General features: G+C 39.4%; 1 protein-coding gene across 5 annotated transcripts in view; it reads left to right on the top strand.

Annotated features, from left to right (window-relative positions):
* The window catches only part of RUNX1T1 (RUNX1 partner transcriptional co-repressor 1), a 119789-nt gene that overhangs the window by 91345 nt on the left and 13444 nt on the right, over positions 1–15000 (top strand). For all 5 annotated transcript variants that reach the window (XM_083187068.1, XM_083187067.1, XM_083187070.1 and 2 more), the window contains exons 5-9: positions 432–613; positions 6281–6531; positions 7178–7263; positions 8746–8944; positions 12826–12894. In XM_083187068.1, the coding sequence (XP_083043194.1) occupies positions 432–613; positions 6281–6531; positions 7178–7263; positions 8746–8944; positions 12826–12894 (787 nt within the window). The remainder of the gene's footprint in view (positions 1–431; positions 614–6280; positions 6532–7177; positions 7264–8745; positions 8945–12825; positions 12895–15000) is intronic.

The raw sequence follows: 15000 nt of genomic DNA on the forward strand, positions 1-15000 counted from the left end.
AGATACAGTGAAAAACTCATGTTTTCCATGTCGAGCTTTCCATGTTGACACCTTGTGTGTGTTGACCTTTGGTCCCTGTCGACCTAAGCCATGACAGTCGTGTCAACAAGTCACCTGTTGACCAATAGTGGTCGACCAAATGACTGTCCACTGTCGGCCTTCTTATAGTCGACCCTATGACCCATACCCTTGCCAGGATGGGCTGTTATCGAAGCCGTCACCCGGCAAGAGAAATATTCATCACATCCGCACTGAGAAATATGACCCCAATTCTGCCGCTATTTGCTGCCTGCTATACATTAAGTGGAACGCAAGGAAGAAGAATGTTTATAGATTTGTGTCATCTGTTTGATCATGGATCGGCAGCGTTCTTCTCAGAGTTCCGCCTTTGTATCAAGCTGTCTCCTCAATGTGTCTCGTATATTTTACAGGCCAATCTGCCTCTTCTACAACGGGAACTGCTGCACTGTGCAAGGCTGGCCAAGCAGAACCCAGCCCAGTACCTTGCCCAGCATGAGCAGCTGCTCCTGGATGCCAGCACCACCTCGCCTGTTGATTCCTCCGAGCTGCTTCTCGATGTGAATGAAAACGGCAAGAGGAGAACTCCTGATAGGTAAATACAATCAGGTTCTAAATGTTGTAAAGGTGTTCTGCAGCACAGTGGCATATGCAGATTATTGCCATTAACAATACTTCTTGAACGTTTGTTAGCAGTATAAGCATGCGGTAGCCTGGGCATCAGACATTACTACACTATTCTGCCTCTCTTTAACTTTCAATTGAATGAAATAAAATAGAGATTAGAGCAAAGCTCTGTAGAACTACGAGCTTATTAAATGGCCTTCACTTTGCCTGTCCATTCAACTACCCACCTCCGTCCATACTACACCCCCCCTGGAATGTCTTGGAGTGGGTGGGTTTCTGTCCAATGCAGGGGGCTCCCTTGCAGTATCAAAGCAGGGATAAAGGGCGTTCGAGCTATAGCTCTCTATTTTAGTTTAGCATAAGTGACCCTCTTTGATTTTCAGTGACTGAATTGTAAATTGGATTAGCCAGAGAGATTGCATGAAACCTGCTTATTCAGTGTGTGCCGGATGTGGGGTGCATACGACGGTCCGGTGTCCAAGGGCACCCACACCGCTTACGCTGCACCCTTTTGTTCTTCAGTACTTCTCCGGAACACTGTGTTGAGAACAGCAGTGCTGCAAAATCAATGGGAAATTTGTGCAGTAGACTCTAGTACAAGGGTGACCAAACTGGTCCTCGAGATCTACCAACGGTCCACGTTTTCCAAAGCACCTAGCTGGTGCACAGCTGTAGTCCTTACTAACGGTCACATTTCCCAGGTCACCTAGCTGGTGCACAGCTGTAGTCATTACTAACTGTCACATTTCCCGGGTCACCTAGCTGGTGCACAGCTGTAGTCATTTCTAACTGTCACATTTCCCAGGTCACCTAGCTGGTGCACAGCTGTAGTCATTTCTAACTGTCACATTTCCCGGGTCACCTAGCTGGTGCACAGCTGTAGTCATTTCTAACTGTCACATTTCCCGGGTCACCTAGCTGGTGCACAGCTGTAGTCATTACTATCTGTCACATTTTCAAACAGGCTGCATTCATTCCTACTATAGGCCCACAGGTTGCATGAAAAAACAGGAACTGCTGGTAGATCTTGAGGACAGGTTTGGCCACCCCTGCTCTAGTACAAGGGTCCACCAGCACCCTCACACACTATGCTGCTGGCTTGGCAGGAGGGCCTAGATGGAGACTGCAAGCGGGCCCCCTCCTCTCAATACGCCAAAGATATATATATATATATATATATATATATATATATATATATAAAATAAAACAATCAAGAAATGTATTAAATGTTACTTGCTGGACAGCAGAGGAAACAATATCTTCTTTTCTCTACAACAAAATTGAATTGTACTTTTCTAGCAGCAAGAGATAAGTTGGATTCAGCAAATCATCTTTCACATCTCCAATATGTTCTCTGTAAACTAAATACGCTTCTTTTTTTATTTGTAATACCCTAATAAAATAGGGCCTTATCTGGCCGCTGCACTCGCACAGCCCCTAAATGCTTCCAGAAGAGATTCCAGGAAATATGTACTAAAAATAAAAAGAACATAAAATATGGTTAGGGGAAAAACCACTTAAATGACAAGGTTTATTCCCGTTACTGTTTACCCCTATTTCCAGTAGAGCACAATATATGTGAAATGTATATGGGGGTCTGTGTTTTACCATCCAACATATGTTTGCAGACTTGATATTTTTATTGGTATTATCAAGGAATGGAAGCAAATTGCAGATGATGTGCATGTGGTCAAATAGATGTGGATTGGGATTGTTTTCCGGGATTTTTGAGAGCAGAATTCCAGTCTAGCTGTAAGCGATTTAATTGAAGGGACTTGACGGAAGTGGCCCCGTGTTATAAGTGACGTCTTTATGTGCTGTGAAATAAATATAACAATGATGCTTTAAAATATCTCTCACTCTCAGCTAGTAAAAGCATGGGTGTCCCTTTACTGGGCCCCTGATAGTAAGCTGATAACCCCCACACAAGCCCTGCTTTTACCCCCACCTCTGACCCGCTCCTGGACTGCCTCTGGACTGCTGTCCTTGATAAAGTTTGGAGCTGTCCAGGGCTTGCAGGTTGTTGACATTGATGTCAAGATGCATCATTGAACCTTTTTTTAGTTTTTCTGTTTTGCATCTAGATTTTTTTTCTCATTTTATGTTTTTTACCTTTCTCATAAAAAAATATATATATACAGTATATATATATATATATATATATACTTTTTAATTAATTTTGTGAGACTGGCACCAAACAAGCATGGCACGTAAAATGACGGCAGTTTTAATAGAGCAAACTGTACAATTGTCCTGGGCCCAACGGGATGCCGGGCCCACCTTTACACTGCTGAGTAATGGAGAATGAATGTAAGTGCTCCTATCACAGCAGTATGGTATATTAAACAGTCAGGAGACTCTAGTATAATGTTTACTTAAATCGTTAAAGGGGGAAAACTACTACTTTCAATCTTATAATATAAATATTAACTCTTCACATTACCCCGGGATCATATCCAAAACTCCAATATGATTCTATATCAAGTTGTAACCTTTAATGAAGTCCAAGGACTCACTTGTGTTGAGCCATATAACCAACTCAAGGTCTCAAACTCTCATGAGCCAAAAATATCTATGATCTAGCCCTCAAATTCCAAAAAAACAATGCTAGCAACCCCTGATAACAAATAATTATCCCTAGGTCACAACATTTTTTTGCTCTCAATCATGTTACAATTTACAAGTACTTATTCAAATAGTCACCATTTGTCCATCTTATTTTGGGGGGGCACAAATGTTATAATTTCCAAGGATCCACCAATATGTTTAATGTTGCTCTCTCTCCATTGCTGGCACCTAGGGGTTGATTCTTCATAGGAGGCGATGCCGTTGTTCATAGGAATTGGTGATTTGTTTTGGTGTCTTGCGCAGAGCCACGCGACTGACTGAGCTGAATGGACATTGGAATGTGTGAGCGGTGATTGGGAGATAGCTACGCAGGCACACGAAAATGCTCCATCTAAAGGGCTGGTTCCATCTAATGGGCTGGTTTTGGAAGTGTCCCATGTGTGGTTTTGGAAATTTAGCAGATGAAAATTCTGCACCTAGGTGGTGCAAGATCCAATGATGCTTCTGATGGTTGCAGTTGTAGCTCCTCAAAGGTGGCGTCCCAGCTCTTGCACATTTAATCTAGGTGGCGTCCCAGCTCTTGCACATTTAATCCAGTGAAAAGGGCTGACAATTGCCTAAGGATATAGTCACATACATGGCTTTGGCAAAATACGTTATCGAGATTACGGCCACATCCCACACAGAATCAACCCCTTTGTGCCTAGGTCATTCATAGGATGAGTTCCCCATTAGTAAAAAATTACATTCATTGCTTAAATTAAATCAAGCCAGTGTACTGTACATGTATTTAGAACTTCATATGAAAAGCAGCCCTTCCATTGAATATCATGAATAGATTACTAATGCCAGGATCTTTTACAGGAGTCATATAACATGAACTCAAGACCGCTAGATCATGTCCTCCTACAGTCTTGAGAACTATAGTTTTGGAAGTGTTGAGCTTAAGCATATGACTTGGGATTGGAAAGTACTATGCTTAATAATATTTTCCGTCATAAAGATTTTAAAACAGAGAATATATATTTTCTCCATAAACCTTCTCTTTAACAGATTATTTAAAAAAAAAAAATTAAATGGAGCTGGCGTATATCTCTGTGTCTGTTGTTTTCTCCTTTGATGTGGTTATCTCTACAAACTTACTCTTTTCAAGCGTGAAATTAGACGTGTCAAATATTTTAGCCAGGAGCTGTTTTTCAGAAAGCAATCACATGCAAATTTCTTTGACACCGTGCTAAAATAGGTCTTTAAAGAACATTGAGAAGGAAAGTTCTAAGAATTATGATATGGTTTTTAGCTTGTCTATGCATTTTGTTGTTTAGTATGGTAAAGTTATTTTCGATTTAATTGTTTGTATTTGGGATTATAGGTTTCAGTATAAAATACCTTATTTTATTTTTTAAGCATTTGAATTGAAATTTGAACCTTCTGCAAAACATGTCATTGTCTAAGGCAGTGGTTCCCAAACTGTGCGCCTAGGCTCCCTGGGGTGCCTCGGGACACTTGCAGGGGTGCCTCAGGTTGGTCATCCAGGACCAATTCAAATTATTTATGATCAATTATTTCTGGACAAAACCAGTGCTGGTGGCTGCCAATCATAAAATGTGTACAATCAGAACTAAATCCTGCCCTTTACCACATAACTGAACCTAAGAAGCACATATAAACACAATCTACTTAATTTGATATATATTTTTTGGGGCCTAGGGGTGCCTTGGAAAAATTCTGATACTCTAGGGTGCCGTGATTAGAAAAAGATTGGGAACCCCTGGTCTAAGGGTTGATTATATAAAGCAGTGAAAAAAAGTGGAGGAGTTAACCAGTGGAGAATGGATGCTTGTTGGTTTCCTATAGCAACCAAGAAGCATTTAACTATCATTTTATAGCGTGTATATGATATATGCTTCTTCAAAGCTGATTGGTTGCTACTGAACATCTTCTTCTCCACTTGTCCACTCTCCACTGTTATCACTGGGTTTGCCATTTCCGATGCAAGGTATAGACCGATCAGTCCATTGGTACTCAGTCCTACTGTGTATAGGGTAGTGTAGGAAATGAAGCAATATATTAATGTGTATACCCTTCACTTGTTTATGTAGGGTTTTTATTTTAAAGTGTGGCCAAATGTTTCTATAAAAAAGGAAGGTTTAATAAGAGTAGAAAGGAATATATACCACGTAAAAAAAAATGATCATTAAATCACCAACGCAGATGCAGGCAACATTTTTTTAATTAATTGCGTTTTATATAGAATTTTAGATTTAGGTTTAATAAAGGTTTGAACAGTCTGACAGTGAAGTTTTATGTTTTACTGACTGTTTTCTTGGTGCATATGGTCCGATACGGATGAGCAGCCACGGTGAGATTTTGGAGTCTATTAAACTGGCTCATTAAAAAGATCAATCTGTTTAGATAATAACACTGGGAGCCATCAGTCACTGAAAGAGTAAAAAAAAAAAAAAAAAAAGCTGACACGTGAGTGGAAAACGCAACTGATGAATTTGTCCACATCGTGCCGTGGCAGAAGAAAGATCAGTATTTATCTCGCTATTAGCTGTTCCTGGCTAGCCTAATTATTTGTTCTGTATTGCAGGTTCTATTAACTTCTTCCTATATAATGGTTGAGGTTTATCAAACCTTCTGAAGAGGACAAGAGTAGGCGTTGCCCACGAAACCCAATCCAATTTCAGCTATCATTTATCTAGTACATTCTATAAAAATGAAAGCTAGAATCTGATTAGTTGCAATGGGCAACACCTCCTCTTCTCATCTTTAGAAGGTTTGATAGATCTCCTCCTAAAACGTAAAGTAGATAAAATATGGGGGCTATCCCAGACATTTAAAAAACTAAAAAAGTTCTACATTAGAAGTTTTAGGTTTGCTTAATAACTATTTTTCTCCATGGTCATTGAGGAACAGATTGGGGTATGACCCTAGTTGTAGTTGTTGGGTGCCTGACTTGACCAAACCGTGTTCTACATGATCTCCACTGGGTCTGTCTTCACGTTATATCATTAAAATACACGTAGATTACATTTGTAGTACATTACACATATTTTCTTTTCAGAACCAAAGAAAATGGCTTTGACAGAGAGCCTTTGCACTCAGAGCATCCAAGCAAGCGGCCATGCACTATAAGCCCCGGCCAGCGGTTCAGTCCAAATAATGGCTTATCCTATCAACCCAATGGTCTGCCTCACCCTACCCCACCGCCACCTCAGCATTATCGTTTGGATGACATGGCCATTGCCCACCACTACAGGGACTCGTACAGACACCCTAACCACAGGGACCTCAGGGACAGAAACAGACCTATGGGTAAGAGAACTAGAGGTCTTTTTTATATTTCTCCTGTTTTAATGCGGCTTTGTAGACAATATTAACTTCTTTACTGCCACTTGATTATTTGGCGGCGATTAAGAAGTAAAAAAAAAAAGTCACTGTGGTCATATTTGTCATAGAAAATATTATAATATACAAATTTAAAGTCAATAAATCACATTTGCTATTGATTTAAGTGTAGGAGAAAAGCTCTTGAAAAATAAAAGCCAGTCACTTTCGGCAGTGAAAGTGGTAATTAAACACTTGGAACTCCCACTGAAGACCTGACAGCCAAGCTAGAGCTGCTTATCTCCTACTCTTGAAATCAGATTTATCAATGACAGAGGGGATGTAAATATACAGCGCATGGAGTGCGCCAATTGCTTCGCAGCTAGGAATTCAATACATTCTGACATTCTGTCTTGCTATTGTCTTCTGTGAGCAGTGTACCGTTTACTTATCCAAAAGGAACAGAATTTTAGAATTTACCCTCTATTCCTTTATTTTCCACTGGGACAAAGATATTAACACTCCACCACCTCTGGAAAAAAAGACACTTTAAAGCTATTGTTGAAAGACTTAATCCATTTCTCAAAAGGGTGTTAATAAGTGTTATATGAGACTTTACATCTGCTTTGTCTAGGGTTGCACGGAACACGTCAAGAAGAAATGATAGACCACAGACTAACAGACAGAGAGTGGGCAGAAGAATGGAAGCACCTTGACCACGTAAGACACTTTCTCTCTTTGTTGCAGTTTTGCATTTAATTAGGGAATTAACTATATAATTATGGAAATACAAATGCTATTAGGGTATTCTTTTAATTTACAATGATGCTTTTATTGCAAGTTACTTGATCGGTCCTAAACCATTCTAGAGACAATGAAACCCATTATAATCATGTACAAGTTATTTTGATAACAGTATGTTTTTAGAGGTTCTTACAGCATATAATAAGTGTGATTTTATGTATAGGAGACATTAATTCAAATATTATTAATTGGTAATGTAAAACAGGTATTGTATTCATAGCCATAGACAGCACGGTCAGGTCCAGGTAATCAGGATGTGGCCTAATGCAAGGGTCAGGACCACGCTTCCTTACAAAAAAAATGTATACACTCTACTGAGGGGCTGATATGCCCTCCTACATGCACTGAAAAAGGGAGCTGATAGGTAAGGGTGTGGGGGGTTGAGGTGAGTGGGGGAGTATGGCCCACTGTGTGCAATGTGGGCCCACACTGCACACTCATATTTATTAATTTACCTCTCATGAGTCCTGCGTCGGCACTGCTGATGCCGAAGAAATCATAGCGCCCATTTCACCAGTGATTATTGCATGCTGGTGCCATGTTCCTGGAGACCTGATTATGCGCACTAGAGATTAGTCTCCGGGAACAAGGCAGGTGCCATTTTTCTGGAGGCCTATGCTTGTGGAAAATTTACGGTGCCACAGAGAGGAGAATGCAAACAGAGAGGAGTCAGTACATGGATCCCCTTCTATCTTAAGTTGCTTTTGGGTGAGGGTGTGCAACTTTAACAGTAATTGAATATAGCAAGTTTTCAAGTAGTACCACTGTCTAACTGTACTGGTAATGTCTCCTATTCCAGTCTTCCTCTATCTCACCCTCACGTTGTATCAATGAAAGAGATAGGAGACAATAAAATATGCATATAATATTGTTATGTGGAGACAATGTCTGCTTACCAGAGTAGCTGCCTGAATTGATTCCCCCCCCCCCCGCCTCTTTGCTATGCTCCATGTGCCTATCTAATTTACAGTATATCATCTTTATATGCTGTACAATGTCTTCACGCACGGTTGTCGAGATCTAAATAATGGCCCAAATTTCCATTGCAGTTTGCGGCAGCCCTATGCAAATTTCAAGTATGTAAGATTACTAAGTCATAATATATTTAAAACGAATAACTCTACCATCATCACAGATGGCAGATGGAAGTACTTTCCGAGTGTTTGAAAGCTAGGCTTAATGAATGTTGCATGTTCACAGACAGATCTGGTGTCTTTTTGAGCTATTATACTTTTATGCTCCGAGAAATAAAAGCGGGAACCGTAAGATACAGTTCTCATATTGGTAAATGCGTACGAGCCATGTATTAAGTCTACATTTTAACGGTAGGGGGACTTTAAGGCAACGGCTAGAATAAAAAAAAAATAAAAACATGTTTTGATGATCTTTTCCTAACAGCTGTTAAACTGCATAATGGATATGGTGGAAAAAACGAGACGATCCCTCACTGTGCTACGGCGATGTCAAGAGGCCGACCGCGAAGAGCTTAATTACTGGATCAGGCGGTATAGTGATGCGGAGGATTTAAAAAAAGGTAGCAGCAGCACCAGCCATTCCAGACAACAGAGTCCTGTGAATCCAGATCCTGTCCCCTTAGGTACATTAGCATATCCATTGGTTGGGACTCTTGTATTAAGAGTCATGAATAATCATTCTCTTTCCTTCTGTGATAGTGGATCTGAAATGATCAAGAGTTAAATGTCTTTCTAATCCAACATTGCAAAATTGTTCTATGGTGTCAAATGTTTTTTTTTCCCAATACTAGGATTTTGTGTACCAGTAAAATGAATACTAAATATTTAGTTTATTGTTCACTATTAAAGGGGCACATTTTAAAATAGCTATTAGGAAATATCTTGGTTAGAATGGGCAGTAAAGTACAAATTGGGGTAGCCAGCATCTCCGGGGATGCTGGCTATGCCCCAGAAATGACGACTTGATATCCCATAAGACCATGCCCCTTTAAATTAGATGATGCCCCTTTTTCAGGCAGCTGCTACCTGTGGTGTGGTGGCAGGGATTGGTGTAATGCAGAGTGCTCACCACATCCGGTGATGTCTTTGATTGGGCCTTGCCTTGGTTGTAGCCACAGAAGGTAGTTATAGCATATAAAGTCATCCTGATATGTGGAGTGTTGTATCTGTAAGAGAATATAGAGTATCTTAGCCAGGAAGGCTATCAAAAAGGAGAAGCTTATATTGCATAAAAAATAGTTATTAATATAGTTTTTATTTTGTGGAATTTTCTCTATTATTAAAAAAATTGTAAAATCCAATAAAATATAAACTGGACAGAAGGACGTAAGGATTGGTGCAACAGGCACTACAGCAAGCTCTAAGGAGTCAATTCAATTATGCGTGAAGTCAGCGATTTATGGCGCACTGTGAATTACCAGACTCGATTTTAGGGGTGAATTGAGGCAGTTGGGTTTGCTGTTCTGAGTGTTCTAACACCATTGCAATATTACATCATGGGTATCTCCTTCAATTCTCCTCCAATTAGAAATAAAGATCACATCATACCATTGAAATAAAATGTGATGCATTCAGAGCTGGTTTATACATTTCTATTTATCTAGTTTACCATTCCTCGCGCTAACGTGACCACAGATGGCAATGTTCCATTAAAGCTTATGTTGCCGTTTACCTTGGCCTAGAAAGCAGAATGGCACCTTCTATTTATAATTAATGAAAATATCCAGATAAATTAGGGTTTCTGTGCAGAATGACTTATATTTATACTATAAACTAATTATAAAGAGTCATATTTTAACGGCAACTGTCTTTGGACTGCCAAGGCTGTGTTATACTGCCTCTTTATCTCCTCGCTAATGAGAAAATATGGGTTTCTCTGTGTAGCTAAATGTTAACTCCACTATTTTGGCTAGCAGGCTCCCAGATAGAATAACACTGCAAATAATCAGATATAATTTAGTCTGATTAAAATCACAACAAAGTATTTTTAGTGCCTAATTTGTAATACCACATAGTTTTGTCATATATTTTTCACAGCTGTTCAACAGCTCGGCTAATCTGATCTTGGAAACATTCTCTCTCAACTCTGAAATATTTCTATGGTTACAACATGTCGTTTCAGTCTCATGGTAGAGGGGTTTACGAGGTAAACCGTTCTCCGTTACAGACATCTTCGGTTCAAAGTGCAACAAGCAACAAGCCCAACTACAGCCTATGTTTTTACATCCGTCGGCTGCGCATGTGCCAGTGCCTGAAAGCAATACTATCATTGTACTGCGCAAGTCATTCTTATTTCGTACAGACATGTTTTATTTTTTATGTAATTCCGGAAGTGAGTGAAATGTGTCACTGGCATCATTGGCAAGAGAAATTGGCGCATTTATGCCTTTTCTTAAATTTTTGCAGTTTGGCTCTCAACTATATTTTTACATTATTTGTGACATATTGCTCAACATTCTACAACATCAGAAAGGTCATAACCTTTTTACAGTAGGCTCTTACATAAATTTGGACTTTTGACAAGTATGCACTGAGCTTAACCCTTTGAGTACAAAGCAAATTTGTCAAAATAGGTGTGAAAATTGGCAAGCAAACATTTTTTTATTCATCATATATACCTTATATAGGAAACATAATTTTTTTTTTTTTTTTTACACATTTTTATTTGACTTTACATAACAAATGTGAGCGACACTGGCATTTTTAAGGGATATTTTGTGCATCTCTCACAGAGATGTTGTCACTCAAAGGGTTAAGATCTAGGCCCTGGACATCTAGGGGTATACTTACTAAAGTGCAGATCCTTAGATGTTTCCTATAAAGATGGTGCCGCTCACATCTGAGCGGCTCCCAGCAATTGGTGTGGCACATCTCAGTGCATGTGAGGTGTGTGTGAAACACTCACATGCCTCATTTGTGGCAATTGACGCGTGATCATGTGAGATGTCATGCGTCCATGTCCCAGCGAAGAGTGTGCCGAATTGGGTCACCTTGGCGCTCCGGCACAGCTAATGAGAGCGGCTTCATGTGTAGCATCTAATCAGATTCTACTTATAATTTATGTAGCACCTTCTAGAAGATAATAGCTAGAATCTGGGCAAAATCTCCACTTCTAAAAACCCACACTTTAGTAAATATATCCCATTACGTCAAGAAACATCAATTTTGACACCATACACAATTCTCATTTTATTTATTTAATTAGAAAAAAAATAGATTTGGTACAGATGAAGCCTTCTTCAGCTAGCCTTCTTCGGATAGCCATGGTGAGTTAAGGCTTAAAAGGCTAGATAAGGATGGCTCTATCTGTAAATGTCAAAAATTGTTAGGTAATAAAACTGTAGAAATTAGCAATGGGGGTTTGTAGTATACTTTACTTAATGACAGTAAAGCCGGAACATGTTGACAAAATAAACTACCGGTTTCATTATTTACCTTTTTTTCTACCGACAATGTTTTGAAATATGTACTTTTTACTTATTTTGCTGAATAAAATATTGCCACCTACAACGGTATCACTACAAATATATATGTACACATTCACAATATGTCCTCAAACTGCAAATGTTCTATTGTTCTTTGATGGATTGCAACTATTAAGGTAAACAGTAAAGGACACTGCCTGCTTTTGCTGTGAAAAAGCTCTGACAATTTATAAAGCTTTTATATAAATTGTAACACTAGTCCAATTTTATTACTGGGAAAATAGAGTGACATTGAAAAATAAATGGAAATCTAATCAAAGCAAAGCACTTTAATGCAGCTACAACATGTTAATATTATTATACATAAGGTGCAAGACCACCAGCGGTGGCTGCAGTCGCTGGGATACATCGCCAACTACCTTCTGAAGGGGGTGGGGAAAGTTGCTAAACACCTATAAACATATGTGTGTAGATGTGTGTAATATATGTGCTGACGGTGTAGCCGGATTGGTTGTGGTGCACCGTACTGTAGCCACCATGGTAAATCAAGGGAATAGGCAATCGGCTTCAACCCCCTAAGCCCGTTCCCAGACTCTCATTGGCTACGTTCACGAGAGCCTGGGAGAGTGAAGCCTGTTTATCAGAACTCTGAATTCTCCCCTGAATTTTGTGGATCTGAACCATTTCAAACCCCGGTCTGGATCCCACAGAGAATTTCAGTTTTTTGATTGCAAAAATTGCATTTTTTATTTTGCTTCTTTTATTGATATTTAAAATTAAAAAAAAAAAATCAATTTGAAACTAAACCGAAATCCTTGCACTGAAATGTCTGAGTTTGAATGTTGTTTAGTGTACAAACCTCAATTTGCATTCATTTCTTAGGAATATTTGTGACTTGTCAAAAAATGTCATAGTATGCTCTGCAGACCGTCTTACAAAAACAGCTGTGACAATGAAATTGTTGTATACAGCAGACAATACTTGCAGCGTGATAGCGGAGTGGGCTGCAGTGTCAGTCTGAAGTACTAACAAATGAGCAATACCCATAATGTTCTTTTCTTCTTCTTCCTACTCTACAGAATCGCATCGGGAATTCCTTCACAGGCCCACTTCTGGATACGTGCCAGAGGAGATTTGGAAGAAAGCTGGTAAGGATTGTTTAGGAACAGAGAACGAGTGTTCTGGCAGATGTGTACTGTTGTTAAAGCACTGACGTGAGGAATAAAGAGAGACTGATTAGTAACAGAGTAAAATTGCAATAATCTTCAATAACGGCTCAAAATTCTTATACCATTTACTTGGCATGCCTTCGCAGAACCCCGAGAGATAGTATTGATCTTACATCTTTTCTTTCCCATTATTCTGCATTAACCAAAGCAGCATAATTCTATTAGGCTGCATCATTAAGATGATCCCTTTATGGTTCAGTAAATGTATGTTAATTGGTGAATAAGGTTTAATGGGAAACATATAGGTAGATTGTCCTTTGTACCTGTCATTTGTTCTTCATTATTTTTCCATATTTAATTCCTGTTATATATTTTATGGCTGTACGTCTGCTGTTTGAACCTTATTAATTATAGGATGTAAACAATGGGGTAACTTTTTTAATAGTGTAACATTTTAATTTTAACTGCCACAGATGAACAGATGATGAGTGCTCTTGTTTCATGAAGTGCTACCTATCAGAAAATGTAGTGTCACAAACTGTATATGATATATAAGTATATACATACAAGCTTCAGTACCCGGAGAGGCTCGGGTGCAAGTCAGTGATAACGGAAGTCAGTTACCTAGGGTTTTCAGATTTTGGAAATACATAGGAAGGGGTGGAGAGTGTTACACTGCTTACCCACAAATAAGTCCATCACAGTACACATATGCACAATGTTGTTTAACCACCTACGGCAAGCGGTGTGCTGCACCGAGTGCAGAAGCTCTGTTGGCGCCGTCACCTGCCCCTTAACGGCACCCTGCAGCCAGTAGTGCGGCAGTAGTGCCCCTGCAGTGTCCCCCTGCTGTCTCTACTATATTGTCACCCTGCCGTCACACACAAAGGAGGCTTGGCCAGCGATGTGATAAGGTGGCACTCCAGATCTTCCAGAAAGGAACCTGAAACCTGCCCTCACAAGCTGAAACCCACGCAGCCTAGTGCAAGTAGGCAGTGCAAATATGCTATATATGTGGATTCATTGTAGCCCCACCCCCCGCTCATGCCTCAATGCCTGTTCACTGCCCACATACCTTGATGCGTTGCCCCCTATTCTGGTGACCTGGAAACCCTCTTGACCCATATTGACTAATTGACCCATAACAAACCTTAGTCTCATGCTTTTCATATGAACAAGCTGTCCAAAATGCAACAGTCTAATAATAAGAAAATATTGCAATATCAGTGATTAATGCTGGGTATACACCAGGACGATTTGGGCTCCAATCCCCCGATTCCGATGCATTGTGCGACTGATTGTATGTAAAAATAGAAGAATTGTACCTATTTTCAGTACGATTCCGATCCGATGTGCGCCCTGCCGGTCGTCTGACGGATTGGAGATTTTACCTACTGCAGTAAAGATTTGTCATCTACATACCGATCGTGTGCAGATCTTGTGCTCCACTCCATTGTGAGACCATTGTGCGATTTCAAAGAAAATCATTTCACGATCGTCGCACGATCATAGTCGACCTGGTGTGTACCCTACGTTAGACTGATACAAATAATATATGTCATATAGATAGATAGATAGATAGATAGATAGATAGATAGATAGATAGATAGATCTAAATGTATAATTCAAACTGACTGTCTTTCAAATGTCAGAAAAAAAATCTATCACTGTTAAAATGTATATGTAATTAATTCCTTAAAAAAAAAAAGATCTTTGTCAGAGTTTTTGAAAGATAATAAACCACCATTGACATCGAATTCTACATACTATATACTTCTTTTTGTGTAAACATGGTATGGTTTGCATTTTGGTAATAAATATGCAAGCACCTAGCGAACATACTACCAATTCTTTTTGCAGATCTGTGCGTGCCTGTGGGATTGGAATAGGAATGCATAATTTAAATATAAATTGCCTGATTAGCATATACAATTAGTCAAGCTGTAGCTTTGATCGTAAGCAAAAATTATTGTCCTGTATTGCCACTTAGATAGAATTTTAATTCACCTTGAATATTCAAAGTAAATTAGGCCCTGGCAGCATTATTCACGTCTGTGATGGTACTATCACCTCCCCCACACACCA

This window comes from Crinia signifera, chromosome 5 (genome assembly GCF_055691185.1).
Source record: "Crinia signifera chromosome 5, ASM5569118v1, whole genome shotgun sequence".
Lineage (NCBI taxonomy): Eukaryota > Metazoa > Chordata > Amphibia > Anura > Myobatrachidae > Crinia > Crinia signifera.